The sequence below is a fragment of the Camelus bactrianus genome, chromosome 14 (genome assembly GCF_048773025.1).
Source record: "Camelus bactrianus isolate YW-2024 breed Bactrian camel chromosome 14, ASM4877302v1, whole genome shotgun sequence".
In the NCBI taxonomy this organism is placed as follows: Eukaryota; Metazoa; Chordata; class Mammalia; order Artiodactyla; family Camelidae; genus Camelus; species Camelus bactrianus.
Window position 1 is genome coordinate 60,340,898 of NC_133552.1, and position 19,655 is coordinate 60,360,552.

Genomic DNA, 19,655 nt, shown 5'->3' on the forward strand with positions numbered 1-19,655 from the left:
TACTTGTATGAACATTTGTATCTGTTGCATCATTACAGAGACACACTTGAGGGTCAGACCACTGATTTAGGATCTTAAAGTAGTGAAACGGAGTAACAGTATCAGCTTCACGTGAAAGTGAATTATTGAGAACTCCAGCCCTTATGTTTTTACCTAGCTCCTTTTACTCTCTAAGATTCTTATTTATCTTAAAAGGGCATGATCTAAAACCATTATCCCTTTTTAGTGCTGTGATTTTATATCTGGGTCTTGAATAATAGTCTCCCCTTTCTTTTACCCCCTAAATTTTTTGAATTTTCCTTTTTTTTACCCAGAGGGATAGAGACGGTATCACAGATTGCTCAGCCTATAAGAGCTATTTGACAGAATCTAGCTTTAGACATTTTTAAGGTGAAGAAAGTAAAGCCCCAAGACAAAAGGTTGCCCAGGTCACCCAGCTATCAAGTGTTTCTCCATTGATTTATGCCACTCTTCAGATATGCTGTGGTTTTGTGCTTATGATTTATAGTTAAAGAATTTGACTTTTAAGTTCCTGCTACAACTTAATAGCTGGTTGTAGGTTTCACATCTATGGTAATGGGCTCTTAATAAAGATACATTATTGCTGAATGTTAGACTTTGAGCAAGTCTGAGCCTTTGTTTCCTTCTCTGTTAGAACAGAAAAAGGAAAGTGATGCTTGTCCTCCACCCAGGGTTGGAGTTAGGATCCAAGGGTGTATTTAATACTTAATGTGAAATGAACTTTAAAAATGACAAACAATACATATTTTCTAGTAACTTATCTTATTCCACTCTACTTTAAAAATAGTTTTATTATTTTTTTCTTTAAATAATAAACAGCAATTTTTTTAAATCTTAAAAGTCAAAGGAGGAAAACCATTTTCAAACCCCAGTACCATCCCATCACATTTGCTGGACATACTTCCAGGAACTCTGCACATTGAAAATAAATGAGACACAACTTTTTTAAAATCTCTGAACCAAATATAGACACCTTTCTATTTCAATATTTTGAATTAGTAAGTCCAGTATGCAAAGATGAGTGTCAGATACTGGTTTCCTAGGATTATTATTCCTCAGTTGGGAAATTTTGGCTTAATGTATATTAAGTAATTGAAACACATTTTAAATATATATATGATGTTATTATAAATAGTAATAAAGTTTTAGTATTTAATAGGAAAAGTAGCAATTTTTCAGAGGAATTAATTCATTTTTACATGAGTTTTGTACTCTCCCCAAAGGGAAAAATTAAATCTGATAATCTAATGGAGGGTTTTTTTTACAGCTCAGTTAACCCTTATACCAGCAGTTCTCAAAACTTTCTAGTCTCAGGACTCCTTTACACTTAAAAATTACTGAGGATCCCAGAGTGTTTTTGTTTATGTGGGTTTTATCAGTGTTTGCTGTTGTAGAAATTAAAACCAATATGTTAAATATTCATTTAAAAATAACAATAATAAAACCATTACATGTTAACAGAAAAAGCATTTTTCAAAAATGTCTTTTTTTCCATTTTTATAAATATCTTAGATTTAGCTGAATTCTTGTGTCTGCTTCTGCATTCATTCTCTTGAGATTTCACACATGTTGTAATTCTTAGAACACTACTGTACCCTCAGAATGAGTGTGAAAGAGTAATATTATTAGGAGAATAATTTTAAACTTCTGGATTCCCTGAATGAATCTCAGGGAATCCCAGGGTTCTTGAGCCTCACTTTGAGAATCAGTGCTGTACACAGATTCCAGCTTTTTATATTTGTGTATTTTATATTGTTGCACAAGGAATTTGAACCAGCCTAAAGGGAATAGTAATATAGTAAACATAAATATTTAGAAATGAGAGGCAGGGAAATTATAGAGTAGAACAGTCCAGTAAAATAAACAGCACTTAGCTAATGTTCTGTTACTTAAATCCAGACAGCCGTTATTCACATTAGAATGCAAGTAAGATTCATTCCTGTTATTAAATAAAAATTCTTCAAAAGCAGCATCTTTCTCTTTGGCTTTTTTTCTTTCTAAAGAAATGTGACCATGGAGATCATTAAATCTCTATTCGGTAAACAAGTGTGTGACACAGAAAACCCACGTATTTATTGCTTATAGTAAACCTTAGGGGGAACATCTCTTATTTTAGGTGGTTGATATAAGTACTGATAAGCTCTTTACTTCCATGTGGCCTTCTAATTTTTGGTGTAGAAATGCTCTTGTGACATAACCACTGTGACAATGAAGTAATCCAGTCAGGTACTTTTTCTATTTTTCTAATTAACAAACATACCTGAAAGTATTTTGTTTTTTTCCAAATGAGGAGACCCTGTTTATACTTTTGCCTACCAGAAGGACATGGCTGTAGTATCTAATTGCTCTTCTTTCCCCTGTGACTCTCTCTGCAGCTGACTGGAAGTATCGGCATGCAGGATTAATGGCCTTATCCGCCATTGGGGAAGGATGCCACCAGCAAATGGAGGGAATTCTAAATGAGATAGTAAATTTCGTTTTGCTTTTTCTTCAGGATCCTGTAAGTACTGTGAATATTCGATTCGTATTATTGTCATAGTTTCACAAGGGACCCCATTGCCTTTACTAATACAAAGGCACCTATTCCAGCATCCCAGAGTGAGGTTTGCAGCCTGTAATGCTGTGGGACAGATGGCTACAGATTTTGCCCCTGGTTTCCAAAAGAAATTCCATGAGAAGGTAAGTTACAAGCCTGCAGATACTCAGGTCAAACTCTTCAAAAGAGGGGTGGCATTTCCAAATGTCTGTATCTGCTTGCATTTCACAGGTGATCGCAGCTCTGCTGCAGACCATGGAAGACCAGGGCAATCAACGCGTGCAGGCCCACGCAGCTGCCGCCCTCATTAATTTCACTGAGGACTGTCCCAAGTCACTGCTTATTCCATATCTAGATAATCTGGTGAAACATCTGCATTCCATCATGGTCCTTAAACTTCAAGAGGTAAGTTTCAAGATCTTTAAGCTCCACTTATAGAGATTATTTAGGTTAATTTGACGGGTAAGACCTGGAGAAAGGGGGACTTTTCAGCATAGCCATAAAGAGTAGAAAGTTAAAAGAAAGATGTTCCAGGTTGTTCTAAGTAGAATAATTCAGGCTTGACCAGAGAATGGGCCGATGTTGGACTTGGGAAAGATGGTCTAAAGGTTGGGTAAAAGCAGCATGTGAATTGCCTGGAAAACAAGGCAGGGTTATTTTTGAGCTCTTTATGTAAATTTGGAAGAATTGTTTTGTGTTCTTAACTGCTGCAAGAAATCATGATAACATGATTATAGGAAATGAGCACAGTAACAATGTGAGGCATAAACAAAAATAGGGAAGATTTAAGGCAAGACCATCATACAATCATTGTTCAGGGAGCTTAGATGGTACCTGTGGAAACTGGAGGAAAAGGTGATTCTGAGAGAGATTTCTCAGGAAGCATTAGCAATTTCTTTCTGCCTGTTTGAGTTTTAAAAGATGAAAGAAGAGAAGGAAGCAAAAAGTATTGATCATTCTTTAACCTGGGTGACAGAGAAAATGTGAAAAAGAATATCCTTTTTTCTTTAACTATCTTGAATTCCTAAGATAAGGCCTACCCATCCCAATAGAAGATGATTTATAGTTACAGCTTAAGAGGCAACCTCAAAATAAGCGAATGATGTCAGAGTAACAGCATGAGAGAGAAAAGATGCAGGTACGAAAGGCAAAGATTGAAACCCATTTTTTTGTCAAATACAAAGAAAAATATATTTCTACTATAAAATGAAATGAATAAAAAGAACATGGAAAATAAGTCTTTTTTTTTAAACTTTTGAGCAGACATAAAGTTACTGTTGAGTTACTATAAAAGCTTCTAACACTCAGTTTCTGTTCTCTAACTCATTATGAACTGGTAACAGTTCATAAACTACACCTGGCCCAGTGTTGGTCTAAAGGAGAACAGGGAGGAAGACAAGAAAAAGGGGGTTTGAAACAAAGGATGGGTGCTCTGTGTTCAGGACTGTGAACTAAGAACACGGTACAGGAACATGAGTGTATCTGAAGACAGGCAGAGGTGGACCCAAGGTGAAGGCAGATCAGTTCGGTTAGTTGGTTAAGTCAGAAATAGATGGATCAGATGTGACTTTACTAGCAGGTTTGGGTAAAGGGCTGAAATGTGAAAGGTGGCTCTGTGTTGCCATCCCCTCCCCTCCCCATGGGTCAGTATGTGAGACACTTAAAGACTGAAGGAAGGAGTCGCTAAGATGGTTGGCAGGGAGGGTCAAGTACGTAAGTGAGAGTTGTGCGAAGAGAGGGCAGCCATGGAAGGACATTCCTTTGAAACCAGAGGCCAGTCATGCACTAAACCCAGGTGCTGAGATGCAAAAGAAGGGATAGTTAACCTTTTAAAGGTGTGTTGGACTCATAGCACAAGGAGAAAGCTCTGGCAAGAGTGCCCAGATGACGAGGGGAATGAAGAACATCTGGAGTAGTTTACTGGGTCAGGTGTTCATCTGAATCTACGGGACTTAGAAAGTAATATTGCCAGGTGACAGCAAGGACCTACCTGCAAAAGCCCAGTAAGTATTCTAGCCAGGTCGGAGAAGAGTGTAGATTTTTGGTGCAGGAGGAAGGGTGATCCCAGCTGTTTCACCACTATCAGGGGTGGGGGGGGTGGGGGGGCATCTCTCAGTGGCATTCTTAATGGTGTCTTCTGGAGAGAATCAGATAAGGAGGTACAGGAATGGACCATAAAGGGAATTTTCACCACCACAAACAGGACAGCACAAGATATATTGTAAGTAGTGGAAATAAATGAGGAAAAATGAAGGAAATTAAGCTTGGATACAGAAATGTTAAGGAGAGTCCAATTTGTGCTTGAGAACTAGCTGTGCTCTGAGGTAAAGCAGAAATGGTAATGAGCGCTGTGTTAACAGGCAGGATAGTTCAGCAGGGTTCTTCAGTCTGCTCTAAGACCTGCGGTCTCCCTCTGGCTGCAGGTGGGTGGGCCCAGCCTGCTGTTTTAGAAAAGCGCTCAGGACCTTGAAGGGAATTGTTCTTCCTGGTTCTCATCTGTGTGTTTATGTTGTGTGTCTTCCTTCTCCTAGTTGATTCAGAAAGGCACCAAGTTAGTTTTGGAACAAGTTGTGACATCTATTGCATCAGTTGCAGATACTGCAGAAGAAAAATTTGTCCCCTACTATGACTTATTTATGCCATCACTGAAGCACATTGTTGAAAATGCAGTGCAGAAGGAACTCAGGCTTCTCAGAGGGAAAACTATTGAGTGCATCAGCCTCATTGGTCTGGCTGTCGGGAAGGAGAAGGTAAGTGATCTGCAGCATGTGGCGTTTCCTGTCTGTAACTTGGCCGTGGAGGCGTTGCGGGTACTAGAGGGCTTTTCCTTCTGGTGAATGGTGTTCTGGGTGCTTGTTTTTTTCCATCCTCTTACTCTCGTATTACTTCAGTTTATGTATAAATAAATAGTCGCCTTTATTTTTTCATCATTATTAAGGTTTCTTCTTAACTCCATTATGCTCTCGAGACCTTCCCTTTTCCCTACCACATGTTCACTGTCTCTGGAGGCCTGTGGCGTTTAAGACCCATATGTTTAGTCTCACCCATTCAAACATGTGCCTGGGAACATTCTGGTTGCTTTCCTATTAATCCAAAAAGCATCGAATGTCCTAAGAGGAGTTTATATGCATATAGCTCTTCAGAAAATAATTAACAAGGACCATTAGCCAGTGTTTTTCTTCCCAGCCAACATCTGAGAGCTTTCAGAACTAATCCCAAAGAGGTTCCTCTGTCGTCAGCCTCTCACGTTCTGATTCTCAGAACTGTCAACATAGAACCTTTCCATCTGGTCTCCCAAAACCAGCATTATTATTATCTAATAAATTGTTTTCTGTGAGCTACTGGGAACCTAACCAATAAAACATCTTTGTGTTCCATGCTCTTTATTTTGGCTTTCAAACAGCCTTTGAAACACTTCTGTTTATACAGTGGAGATTACCAGAACTACACAGAGTTAAATGAAAATCCAAAATTGTCTTTCTGGATTTGGATTATCTTTTTACTGCTAGAAATACATAAGCCATAGACCAAAACTCGATGCTGCTAGAAATATCTTTATACTGCAATTCATTCTGACCTTCACTGGAAAATAATGTTTTTCTAGAAAGAGCACTAAGTCTATTGCAGTATAGATGAAAAATTTTCAATGTAATACTTTTATCTGTGGGGAATGTAATAGAATTTGGGGGGAAGTTTTTATTATTCCACAAGAAGCAAAATTGCCTCTCTGATCTGATGTACATGAGTAATATTAGTGTCTTTTTACCCAAATATTTCCTTCTTAGTTCATGCAAGATGCATCAGATGTGATGCAGCTGTTACTGAAGACCCAGACAGACTTCAGTGACATGGAGGACGATGACCCGCAGGTAAGACAGCCCTGCAGGAGGTGCAGATAGTGCAGAGTTATATGTGCTAAAAAAAGGAGTCACGTAATAGGTTTCTCGAGATAACATCAACCCCTGGTTCAGGGACGTTCTTCACTCGTTTTCCTTCTACTCGGCGCTCAGTTTTTTCCTCAGTCAGTTGCAGGCTACTCCTCTCTCCTGAACTCAAGATTTTGGTGTCATTGGGGTTCCATCCTGGGCCCTCTTATTTCCCCACTCCCCTAGGGCAGTGCCATCCACTGTCAAGGCTCCGGTTTTCCTCCATGTGCTTGTGATGTCAGATCTTTCTCTGAATTTAGGGTTCATTTATCCAGCCACTTACTAGATGCCTCACCAGGATGTCTCCTGGGCCTTTGAATGCCGCGTGACTTCCCTCCCTGTGAAAAGAAAAGGAAACACAGAAACCCCAGTTTTAGAACATATGCTCTCCTCACTCCGCCTGTGAACCAGCATTCCTTTAGCGTAGAAAGAGCCCTCCCGCCTCAGCCTGGCTGACTCGTGCGCACATCCCATGGCCAGTGCTAGTCTCAGTGGTGGCTACTTATGACACTGTGTTGTAATAACATCGTAAACGTCTGTCATAGTCTTAGTGATAGTCACAAAGCCTGCTGTATGACAAGCATCGGTAAATGCTGAATTAAATCTTAACTTCACGATTTTTTTTTTTTTTTTTTTTTTTGGTTTTTTGAATTAGGAGTGGGTAGTGTGTTTGCACACACATGCATGTGAGATAAACACAGTGGAGGGTGAAAATCACTTTCTGGGCAATAGGGATGGATTAGAATTAGATCCAGATTGTAGGTAATTTGTAGGTGAGTTAAGCCTTCGTAAACACAGTAATAAGAAAAGAGATGTCTTAAATATATACATAACCACTTAACACAGAAAACTTAAACAGCCAAGAGAAGGGGATGTTTCGTTTCTTGGGTGTTAGTAAGTGTCTGATGAATGGAGTGTTAGATGTTAGGGGGTACAAAGTCAAATATGTTCCTGCCTTCAAGAAAGGTAGGGCCCAGCAGTTGAATGTTTCAGTGGGTTTTAGTTATGTGATTCAAATGCTATTAGAGAAAACTATATATTGCCTCTTGAAAGTAGGGAAAAATAAGGCATGGTGCTGGTCTTGACCTTTTGTCTCACCTGTTGTCTGTATCCCAGTATAGAAATTCACAGTGACTTTTCATGTTTCTGAGCATTTTAAGTATGGGGTTTTAGAAAATGCGCTATTGCTTAAAGAGCCATGAATGTATAATAAAACATTATTTCCATGAAACAGGGAAGTGGCTTTCTTTATGATGTCTTGTTTACCCATTTTTTAGAATCAGTTTTAATTTAGTTTTTAATTTTTTCCCCCAGATCTCTTACATGATCTCAGCATGGGCCAGAATGTGCAAAATCCTTGGAAAAGAATTTCAGCAATACCTTCCAGTGGTTATGGGGCCTTTAATGAAGACAGCTTCAATTAAGCCTGAAGTAGCCCTTTTAGATAGTAGGTGTCTTCACAAGGACATAGCAATTATAGAAGTTCTCTCTCTGTTGTTTTTAATGTGAATTTGCTTGCTTCTCTGTTAATAGCCCAGGACATGGAAAACATGAGTGATGATGATGGTTGGGAATTTGTGAACCTTGGAGATCAGCAAAGTTTTGGTATTAAAACTGCAGGACTGGAAGAAAAGTCAACTGCTTGTCAGATGCTGGTAAGTAATTACCATGCTTACTGAACTTTGTTTTACAGCTTCTCACATTTCTATACATTTCATAGGAGAGCTTTTCATAGTTGAAGAAATTATTTTGAAGAGTCAGGAATATATTCTTTAAGAAATAAAATAGAGAAACCTTCTGACACAACATTTCTACTTCTTGGTTTCTATCCTAAAGAAACCGTGGACAAGACCATTCACTACCAGTGTTGTTTTTAATAACAACAACAACAAAAAAAATGAATAGTTCAAATGCCTGTTGTTAGGAAGATGAGCAGTAATTACTCAGCCCTGGAGTACTGCACAGCCAATACACAGCTACCTTAGGGCAAGGATTTTTGTCTGGTTGGTGCTTGTATATAGTAGATGGCCAAGGAATATTTTTGAATGACATGTTATTAAAAATAAAACTGGTTTAATTTCATTTTGTATGGGGGAAAAAAGACATGTAGGAAAATTAAAATGTTTACAATGATTGTCTCTTGTGGTATTATGGAGTCTGTGTGTGATAAGCTTTCTTTGATTTGCTTTTTTTTTCCCAATGAGCATGTGTTACAGACAATGAGGGAAAATATACATATTTTTTAAATGGGGGAAGTAACTAGATTATTTTATTATATTTTAATATATTTTTATTTACTGTATGTATGTATGTATGTATGTATATACACACACACACACATATATATACATATAGAGGCACTGGAGGTTGAACCCAGGACCTTGTGCATGCTAGGCACGTGCTCTGCCAATGAGCTATACCCTCCCTCTCAGGGATAATATATTTTTTAAAAGATAGAATTAAGAAATTATAGTATATTATAAACTTAGCAGTTAAGTAAGCCTAAATAAAAGTTAATGGCTTAAATTTTATTTTGTGTTAATAAATCATGTTTCTTAATTTATTTAAATGTATATTTTGTGAACCTATTCTTACCAGTACTTAACTGCCTATAATTTTATAAATATTTTGGATTTTTTTATAGTATCTTTTTCTCTCAACTTGAAAACAAATATAACATCTTTAAACAAAATTAGCAGATCTTTTAATGTAATAGAAGAGAATAAAGAAACAATTATTTTCAAACTGGTTTTTTCTGTCGCACTGAAGGGATTTTTTAAAAATTCAAAATAACATAAGTCTGTTTGCTGCAGATTTACAAAAGTGATGTGCTATGATTAAGGTTTCAAGCTTTTTTTTTTTAATCTTTAGTTCACGTTAATTAAGTAATATCTCTTGTTGGAAGTATTTTTGGAGTGTTGAAACTTTTGCTAAATTCTCCCACACACAGAATAAGAGTACAAAGTATTCCACCCTTTGAATGACATTATATGCTACAGTCATCATGTGGCCTCTCCCATTTTACAACTCCCTTTAGTTAGAAGACTAACCTGACATTCCTGCCTACGACTTTAAATGTAGTTCTGGTTAGGATACAATACTCTGGTCCTTATGAGTTTACAGTTTGTCAATAAATACTAAGAGATAAAAATTAACATGGATCTTGGTTTCTTCTCTGGTTTCAGGTTTGCTATGCTAAGGAGTTAAAAGAAGGCTTTGTGGAATACACTGAACAGGTTGTCAAACTCATGGTTCCTCTACTGAAATTTTATTTCCACGATGATATCCTATAATTTTTGAATGGGAAACACTTCTATAGATTTACTTAAGTTGTAGATAATTCAAGTGTTAGACTTTGTGCACACCGGAGGGTGCGTCACCAGTATTGTTTGCACTGATGTAGTTTCAGGTTATAAACTTGGTTCTTTGTAAGTACCTTTGTTTCATGTGTGTCAAAAACAGGAAAAAGAAAATGTCAGCTATCCCCTAGTTGACAGTTCTCTGTAAGGATTGCCAGTGCTTAGAACTGTGTATAAGTGTTACTTTTCCCAAGTATCTTTTGGTGGTGTTAAGAAAGTAAGACCTTTTTTTAATAGTTAGAGACTGACTGATTATTGACTTTCTGCAGCACATTTCAAATGTGGACAGCACCTTTAGGGAGAAATGTCTCCTGCTAAATCTGCGTGTTAAATGTTTTCCTCCTCAGTGCAGGGGCAGTAGTAACTAGTATGTATAGGTACACACGCACGCACACACATTCATAGGTGGGTAAAAAAGGACAGCCCAGTGGGGTGGTGCAGCCTGGACCCAAACCCAGGTCTTTCTGACTCTCGAGCTCCTTTGTGGTAGTTCCTCACGCACATCCTGCAGTGGCATCCTTTAGAGAAGACGGCTTTTGCCCAGCAGACTTAATACCCGGTGACAGAGCAGAATTATGTTTAAAGAGAAAGTCTCAAGACTTTATTTTAGAAATGGCATTAGATAGAGGGAAGCAGCTTAATTGTTACTGAAAACTGAAACAGCTAATTCAGAAATTGATCCTCAGTAGTTTTCTTAGTAAAGTCATAGCTTCAGGACATCGTATTACCTGAAGTTTTGGGATAGGTACATCTCGAGACATGCTGTGAGAGGTCCAGGCCCTTTCACAGTCACTGTTAAGTTTGGGGGTTACCTCTGAGCATTCATTCCTGTTATGTGTAGGTGACAGAAAAGACAGGAGGTATATCTTAGGGGCAGGGAAACACCTGTCTTTATACACACATTATATTTAACACAAGCTCCTGCATTTCAATCTTAGGTAAACAGAAGTTGCTTAGCACTCTTGTTAACTCAGTGAGCATGTCCATATTTAAGTAAGCAAAATGATAAAACGGTCTTGAGGGTAGTGATTACAGTAAGTGTAACCTAAGGATAGTGGGTACATTTTCCTTAACAATAAAACGTGTTCGAGTGGCAGCAGCAGAATCCATGCCTCTTCTTCTGGAATGTGCAAGAGTCCGTGGTCCTGAGTATCTCACACAGATGTGGCATTTTATGTGTGATGCTCTAATTAAAGCCATTGGCACGGAACCAGATTCAGATGTCCTCTCAGAAATAATGCATTCTTTTGCAAAGGTAAATATTTTTCTCTTAAAAACTATGTATAAGGTTGTGTGCCCGTTTATTAGTCTTGCTAAATAAATAGGATTTCTTTTTAATGCTATAACGGATGATTTTCCTTTTCTACCAAAAATGTTCAGTTCTTTTTTACGTTAATATTTTGGTGTTACGTTTTTTTTAAGAGTAGATCCTCTTGTATTCCAGTCACTTTTTAAATTTTTTTTTATTGAGGTATTGTCAGTTTACAATGTTGTGTCAGTTTCTAGTGTACAGCACAATTCTTCAGTCATACATGAATATTCATATATTCATTTTCATATTCTTTTTCACTATAAGCTACTACAAGATATTGAATATGTTTCCCTGTGCTATGCAGTATAAACTTGTTTATCTATTTATATATACCAGTCAGTACATGCAAATCTCGAACTCCCAGTTTATCCCTTCCCACCCCCCACCCCTCCTGGCAGCCACATGTCTATATTCTATGTCTGTGAGTGTTTCTGTTTTATATATAAGTTCATTTGTCTTTTTTTTTTTTTTTTTTTTTTTTTAGATTCCACATATGAGTGATATCATATGATATTTTTCTTTCTGTTTCTGGCTTGCTTCACTTAGAATGACATTCTCCAAGGACATCCATGTTGCTGCAAATAGCATTATTTTATCACTTTTTATGGCTTGTATTCCAGTCTTGATTAGTTTCCATCATTTATGTTGTAATCTAACAACAGAAGCTTAGGTTTCATCTCCAGCTTGTGTCTAGTTTCTGTCCTGTTGTTTCTCCTAAATTCCTCTCTGTGTTTTCCCATTGCCAGATCTCTTTTTTGCTGTTGAAGCAGCCTCACTTGGTCTTCTCCAAAAGCCACTCCTTTTCCTCCCAGTTCATTCGTGTTTTCTCAAGCGTTCACTTGCTCTTTGAGTCGCTCTCCTTCCCGTATTGTTGGTCACCCCTCTTGCTCACAGCTCCATAGCTTGCTCCACCATTTGGTTTAAAAATGCTTCAGCATCTCTATTTGTTCCTGTTTACGCTCCTGAAGTTCAGATTTTCTTCCACCTTTCTGAAGAATACCTGCTTCCATGCTTTCACCCGTATCACTCCCTCTGCCTGTGATGCCCTTCCCTGGCAGACTTATCCTTTCTCCAGGGCCATCTTTGTACAGAGTTACGTGCGTAGTGATTGAGGTCCTTAGAAGCTGGTGGTGTTTCCCATCTTTGAATCCGCAGCACCTGGCGTAATTCCTGGCATTTAAGACGTGCTCAGGACATGTTTAAAAGGAACAAAATTTTTTTTAATTCTTATTTTAAAATGCTGGCCTGGTAGCAAATATAAACCAAGTGTATCTACTCAATTGATCAGTAATCTTTCAGCTGTTGAGTTGCTTTAATTTTTCTCATACTTCCATGTGATTCTTAATAGAGTTTAACTTTTGACTCTAAAAACACTTAAATCTTATGGGTTGCTTGCTTTCCTCAACCTTGTTTTAGTGCATTGAAGTCATGGGAGATGGATGCCTTAATAACGAGCACTTTGAAGAGTTGGGAGGTATACTGAAAGCTAAACTTGAAGAACATTTTAAAAATCAAGAACTGCGGCAAGGTGAGTTCCTGTGCTTTTGTTTCTGAGTGTAATCCTTGACCATTTTGGTGACCATTAAAAAGGCATTTATTTGGGTGTGTTTTAGTTAAAAGACAAGATGAAGACTATGATGAACAGGTGGAAGAGTCACTACAAGATGAGGTAAATCATTCCCTTTGGAACTTAATTTACACGACCGTTTGCATCCAGAAGATTTTAAATGTTAAAGTTTCTGATTCATCTGACTTCTCATAAGTTGTATTTGTTAGTAATCTTTAACGGAAGAATCTGACATTTATTTCATTTATCAGAGAATAAGTAATTTGAAATCAGCTGATCTGTGTTTTGGGTGTGTGGGCATTTTGTTGTAACACCTCATGTAACAGCTGTTTGGAGTTGACCTCGTGTTTTCTTCTACATGCTCCTCACAATGACCGTTTGTATTTAGTGGTGGTTTCACCACTTTAAGGATGAGTGAACTCAAACTCAGATGGTAAATGATTGCCTCAAGCCACATGGTTGACAGTCTTAAGGCCAGATCTTTCTGTAACATCAACTGTCTTTCCACTGGCCTGCAGAATAGTGCAGATGTCCTTGTAAATGCCATGCATGCGGCGGTTGACGTAATTATTCACCTTGTCACTTCGTCCTCGCACCATCAAACCACTTGCCACCGTCAAACATTTCAGCTGTGTGTTTAAGGTCTAGAGTGTGTGGCATGAGGCCATGCGGCGGACTGGTGCTGACACGTGCAGGCCGTCCCCAGTCCTCTGCAGGGTGCTCACCTGCTGACACTCTCATTGCTCCCAGGAGTGAGGTGTTGTAGGTAACTGGCCCCACATCTCCCCACCATCCTGCTCCAAAATTAGAAACATTCTTACAGAAAACAAACAAAATACTAAAGTAAAAACATTTCTGTTCCACAACTTTGAAGTTTGGGGTAATTTTTCAACCTTCTGTTTTTAAAATATGTTCCAAGAAAAGTCTTTGCAATAAGCACCGTATTCGCCACACCTTTCTTTCCATAGGCAGACAGGAGACGCGACGCCCACTCACTGAGGGAGCCTCAGTCTCTGGACTCTTGCTGTGCCCTTAAAGTGATGAGAAATTTGATTTTCTAATTTCTTAGATTTTTTAAAATAAATGTTAGTCTTAATAATAGTGAGGATACTTTTTAATATATGTGAAGTATATGTGTGTGTTTGTTTTCTTTTCTTAGGATGATAATGATGTTTATATTCTGACCAAAGTGTCAGACATTTTACACTCAATATTCAGCAGCTACAGGGAAAAAGTGTTACCATGGTTTGAACAGCTGCTTCCATTAATTGTCAACCTAATTGTAAGTGGTACCTCTCTTTGACAGTTTTTAGATAGTTGACCAGGAAATGTTTCATTACAGCATTTGAAACCTTAGACTTTCAAGTTAAAATGGATCTTAGAAATCATAGCCTTTCCACTGTACGTCTTTAATTGCACCAAGTTTACTGCATTGCCCTGGATGTCTTCTCACTCAGTATGTGCTTGAAGTTTGCTAATTAGCTTTTCCATAGTTCAGTTAATTTCTAATACATTCTGAAGACATACAAGTGATTTTTTGTTGTTTCAGAGTATTTGTACCCTGCTTAATAATTGAAAATAAAATGGTTACCTTCTTTTTTCCCCTGTGGACCCTAGAAAACTCAGTGATGATCCTTGTTATATACAACAAGCGATCAAGGGTTCTGGATGATAGCCTTCTATGTTCCATTTTTTTTTTAATGTATTACAAATTAAAAGCAGTCATATGTTTATCTTTTTTTGGCTTTAAATTTTGTGTTTTATGATATTTAGTAGTGCAGTACATTTTTTAAAAAGACCGAGGCACATATGACATCCTGTTGAATCAGTAACTGTAAAATTAAATCTCTGCAGCTTTTACTATTGTGTTTTTTAAACACAGCATTGTCCTATCTCTTTTGTAAAGTGAATGTATATGCATTACTGCTTCTGTCAGTTCTTCCTGATACTTGGTAATGTCATATTGTGGAACTCTGTGACAAATCACACAATTCTTCTAAAGTTGTCTTTGTTAAATCAGTGTAGTAGTTTGAGGGTTGTTATTGACAAGAAGTGATTGTTACTATGTTGTTTTTCATTGTCTACACCAGGAATCACATGGGATGTGAGATGACAGTTATAGTGAATGTGTATTTCTTTACAATCTTTATGTACTCCAGTATTCAAAGCCTAAAAGAGTTTCTCTTTTGTAGTGTCCACATAGACCATGGCCAGACAGACAGTGGGGATTGTGCATCTTTGATGATGTCATAGAACACTGTAGTCCAGCCTCATTTAAATACGCAGAATATTTCTTGAGGCCGATGCTCCAGTATGTGTGTGACAACAGCCCAGAAGTCAGGCAGGCAGCTGCGTACGGCCTCGGAGTCATGGCACAGTACGGTGGGGACAACTACCGTCCTTTTTGTACAGGTACTTGTGTTTATTTGGTTACATGAATTTCATCCCAGACATCCCTGTTGTCCCTGTCTTGTTTTCTTTTCTGCACCCGCAAACACTGTAAACTGCTTTGTTCTCTTTACTTTTTTCAAACACCTCACCTACAGCACTTAGGAATTTGCTGTCCTCATTCTCATAGAAATGGAAATGAAATCTGAGCGGAAGCACAGCCTCCTCACCCAGTCCCAGGGTCCAGTTCATTTGGGGCGTGGGAGGGTATGCTTTAAAACTCACTGGGGTTCCTGTAAGTTCAGTGCAGGAATATGGCTAAATGACTTTTAAAAGCTTAAGTACCCTGAGGTGATCGGAAGTGTAAATCTGGAGGCTGCTAACCTCTCAGGTCCCTAATAGTGGAGTGCGGTGCTCCTGCCCGCGCTCAGGCAGGCTCCCTTTCCCCTCGTCTGGGATTCTGTAGCCGAGAAAGCAAAACATTTCTTACACTTTAACATTTCTTCACTGTAATTCATAACTGGACCGAAGATACAAAGAAATATTTATGATCATTTGCATGAAAATACGAGGTCCTGACTGACTTTTTGTAACACTTATTTTAGAAGCACTTCCGCTGCTGGTGAGGGTTATTCAGTCCGCTGATTCTAAGACCAAAGAAAATGTCAATGCTACAGAGAACTGCATCTCGGCAGTGGGGAAAATTATGAAGTTCAAGCCTGACTGTGTGAACGTGGAAGAAGTCCTCCCACACTGGCTCTCTTGGCTTCCACTACATGAGGATAAAGAAGAAGCTGTCCAGACTTTCAATTATCTGTGCGACCTGATTGAAAGGTAAGAAAGGGACCAGATAGACCTTATTTCCTTCCCCTGTACATAAGACGGTGCTGCCTGTGCACAGCCTTCAGGTGTATACATTTATGATAATGCTGTCTTTATAGATCAGGTTAAGAAGCTGTACCACTGTTAAGATTGCATTATAATCAGATCTAATTTTGAGTTATTCTTTTTGGAATTAAATTCAGTAGATGAGGCATTATAGAACATGAGGTTTAGAGAATATCCCCTGCTAACATTGTCTCGCACCCCACTCATTCGTTCATTTATCCTTTCACTCACTAGCTTGACTGAGGTATAATTGACATCACTTATTAGTACAATGAGATCAAGGAACATTGTGAGTCCTGTTATTTGACCGTCTGGAATACTGGTGATTTTCTTTGGATTCAAAAATCAGTGGTGTAAGGGGAGTACACCAGATGGGGGTCACGCTCGGGCCACTGGTGTTAATGCTGTTTTGTGCTGGTGAATGGATCTAAGAATTGCAGCAACCTGGGGGCTGTAGAAGCTCAATCAAGGGTGTGTTCTGTGGTGGTCTGTTTTTTTCTAAGTCCAGCTTCCCCAAGTATTAGTCATATCTAGACTCTCACTATTAATTACTGCTTTTAGCTCATGAATAAATTCAAGAGCTTCACCACTCGTCTCCTGGAGTTGGTAGAAATGGTCCAATGGCTGTGTTCTTTCATGCCTGTTTTAAGTCCTTATTTACACAAATCCTGTGAGTCTTCCCACTGAGATCGTCACCCAGGAGTGTGACAGCCATCCTAGAGACTCCTTACCTGCTCCCGCCTTTGCAGTGACCAGTTCTCCATCGTGCTGTTTAATCAGCTCCTTTAGAAATAACTGCTCTGGAATTTTCTTAATGACAAAGACTGAAATTGTAATTAGATCACTGTTAGATTTCTTTCTATTAAAACTTAACTGGAGTTTATTTCCCTGCTCACGTTTAAACACATGTATATCCTTTTCAACTTCCAATGTATTTTAGAAACCATTTTGCTGTATTAAGTAAAATTTGTGTTATGAAACTGTTCTTTGTAACATTTTTTTAATAAGTCAAATTATTTTTAAAGCACTTAGAGCATTCTGTTGTTTACCCTTAAAATAGCCAGCAGTGATGAGCCAAGTAAGTTTTTTCGTTTGGTTGGTTTTGGTTTTGTTTCTCATTATTTACATGGGAAGAAACTGGAAAACTAATAAGTAAAATTAGCTGGTTTCCTCTTGCTGAATTTAAAAGGCAGTTAGCGTTAGTGAGTGCATGATCGTTGCATGAAGACCTAATAACAAACTTCAGTGTTGGAGGAAGGCTGTAGGAAAGTGAGTGCTTGAGTGATTTCTTCTTAGAATTTTCTTTTATAATGGTTTTCTTTTCTTTTGTCAGTAATCACCCAATTGTTCTTGGCCCAAACAATACCAATCTGCCCAAAATATTCAGTATAATTGCAGAAGGCGAAATGCATGAGGCAATTAAACATGAAGATCCTTGTGCCAAACGTCTGGCTAATGTAGTTCGCCAAGTACAGGTAAGCCGATTTGGTGAGATTGGGAACAAAGAACTAAGTTATTTGGGGTTTTTTTGGTTTTGTTTCTGTTTTTGTATTTTTCTCTATTAGAAGAAATAGAAATCCAATGAACTAGGGACATTTCATTTTTATACTCTCTTGTCATCAAGCCTCAGATGGATTGTACTTAATATAATCTACACATATATTCTCATAATTTATTAAAACTAAAACCTTCGTCTTAAATTTGAGACACTCTGAACCTTCCAGTAGTGCTTATTATTAGCACATACTCATTACGTAGAAGTTTTTCTGCAAATCTGTGAAAATAATAGGATGAAGTTTCAGTAGTAATAAGCTGTCAGATACCAAAGTTTTAAAAATGGCTTTTCCTACCTAAATTCATGCATGTAGGTTACCAGAATGTGTCATCTGAAGCTAAAATGTAACTTAATCAGTGCAAAAATTAGTGAAGAAAACTTACTATAAATGAAATAAACTTTATGGAAATGAAAAGGTTTCTTGCTTTCACAATGATGTTCATCAAACGAATTTACTGGGAAGAAAAGTATTTTGTCATGATTATAATGTACCTAATGGTGATGATGAAAATACTTCCCAGTGACCGTATCACCGAATCTAAATCTGCGAAAATGTTCTTCCCCTAGACTTCCGGAGGACTGTGGGCTGAATGCATCGCGCAGCTCAGTCCCGGGCAGCAGGCAGCCATACAGGAGCTCCTGAACTCTGCTTGAAGGGCCTTAATATCACCACCAGAAAATAACTCCAAATAAACGTTTACCCTTTTGTTTAGGTTTCTTTGTTTTGTTTTTGAGCAAAAGAGAACGGTAGAGTTGTGTGTAGGCCATTCCTCTGCAAAGCCCCAACGGCAGGAGACGTGCGGTGGGTTTCAGGATGGTGTTTAAATGGATTTCTGTCACACCACTGAGGCAGCCCCCCGAGCCCGGCAGCAGCACTGAGGACTAGTTTTCTGTTGGTGTAACCCACCCATGTGACGGTGAAAGGGAAATAAAATTAATTTTTCTCATTAGATAAAAGGAGATCTAAGACAAAACAGCTTTAAGATCAGTTCAGCGTAGATGTGTGTTAAAACAAATTGCTACACACCTCGTGTTAATTCTCTTCATTGGAGTGTGAGTCTTTTTGTAGGGTAGAAAGAAGCCTTCTGCCCAGCAAAGCAGATCCCAAAATTGGCACAATGCTGCAGACAAGAACAGTAAGCATGAAGATGCTATTTTATGTCACTTTCAGCTCTTTTGCCCAAAAGGCTTATGCAGTGTCTCAGCTTGGAAAGCTTTTCAGCTTCCAGCCCTTGAATGTGAAGCGTCGTTGGCATGTCTGGCAGTGGTCTCATTCACTCCTCAATAAACAGCATTGAAATACAACAAAAGTATGTGTAAAAACTCAGTCCTGTCTGGCTTTGATTCATTTAATGTTTTTAATATAAGAAGAATATTTTTTAAAGTAATAAAGATGGCTCTGAATTTTATTTCCCCCTAATATTTTCTTTGTGCAATTCAAACATAAAAGCCTCTAGTTTTTACCATCTTCCACTTTAACTTAAGCTAAGTTATGATACGCCTACTCTGTTCGCAATCGGTGTGCAAATTTCAACCAGTGGTTTTACAGCTAGCATTGTTCATGTTAGATGAAGATTTGGCTTCGTATTTTCATTGCAAATTGTAATTGCTGTGGAGCCACACACAACTTTTAAACTTTTAATTTTATGATAAGTATTATGGCTAAAATTATTTACTGATAAATTCAGTAAAATGTGTGAATGTTTTTTCCTTTATGTATTAACCTCATAGCAGTAAATGACTTGCTGTTGTTTCTTTGAATTTTTAAGAGGTCTTATTAGATTTCTGTTGAAACTCCAGTGTTAACATTTTTATAGTTTGTACTGAATTTAACCGTGATACACAAATGAATTTTATGCCTAGATCAGAATTTAAAATTAAAGGTTTTTTCTTTAAATGATTTGCATTACTTTATTGAAACTGAATCTGAAATGGAACAGAAAGTAGAATAAATTACATTGAGATGGTTTGGTTGGGAGCAAATACCCTTTGTGTGTATTTTCAGTTTTCAGCCCAGAAACTTTGGTATCTGGTCAGACGCCATGTTGAAAGACTCCTCCAGCACGATCATTGCTTTAGTGGGTACCAGTTTGACTTGTAACG

General features: G+C 38.0%; 1 protein-coding gene across 1 annotated transcript in view; it reads left to right on the forward strand.

Annotated features, from left to right (window-relative positions):
- IPO5 (importin 5) overlaps positions 1-19,449 on the forward strand; it is a 38,464-nt gene extending 19,015 nt beyond the window's left edge. Inside the window, exons 11-26 of the mRNA XM_074378444.1 lie at positions 2,397-2,521; positions 2,611-2,700; positions 2,789-2,962; positions 5,089-5,307; positions 6,343-6,426; positions 7,798-7,930; positions 8,017-8,138; positions 9,669-9,765; positions 10,925-11,097; positions 12,571-12,682; positions 12,768-12,823; positions 13,881-14,003; positions 14,914-15,133; positions 15,715-15,943; positions 17,331-17,472; positions 18,120-19,449. Of these exons, the coding sequence (XP_074234545.1) occupies positions 2,397-2,521; positions 2,611-2,700; positions 2,789-2,962; positions 5,089-5,307; positions 6,343-6,426; positions 7,798-7,930; positions 8,017-8,138; positions 9,669-9,765; positions 10,925-11,097; positions 12,571-12,682; positions 12,768-12,823; positions 13,881-14,003; positions 14,914-15,133; positions 15,715-15,943; positions 17,331-17,472; positions 18,120-18,206 (2,186 nt within the window). The 3' untranslated portion in view covers positions 18,207-19,449. The remainder of the gene's footprint in view (positions 1-2,396; positions 2,522-2,610; positions 2,701-2,788; positions 2,963-5,088; positions 5,308-6,342; positions 6,427-7,797; positions 7,931-8,016; positions 8,139-9,668; positions 9,766-10,924; positions 11,098-12,570; positions 12,683-12,767; positions 12,824-13,880; positions 14,004-14,913; positions 15,134-15,714; positions 15,944-17,330; positions 17,473-18,119) is intronic.
- Positions 19,450-19,655: the final 206 nt, after the last annotated feature.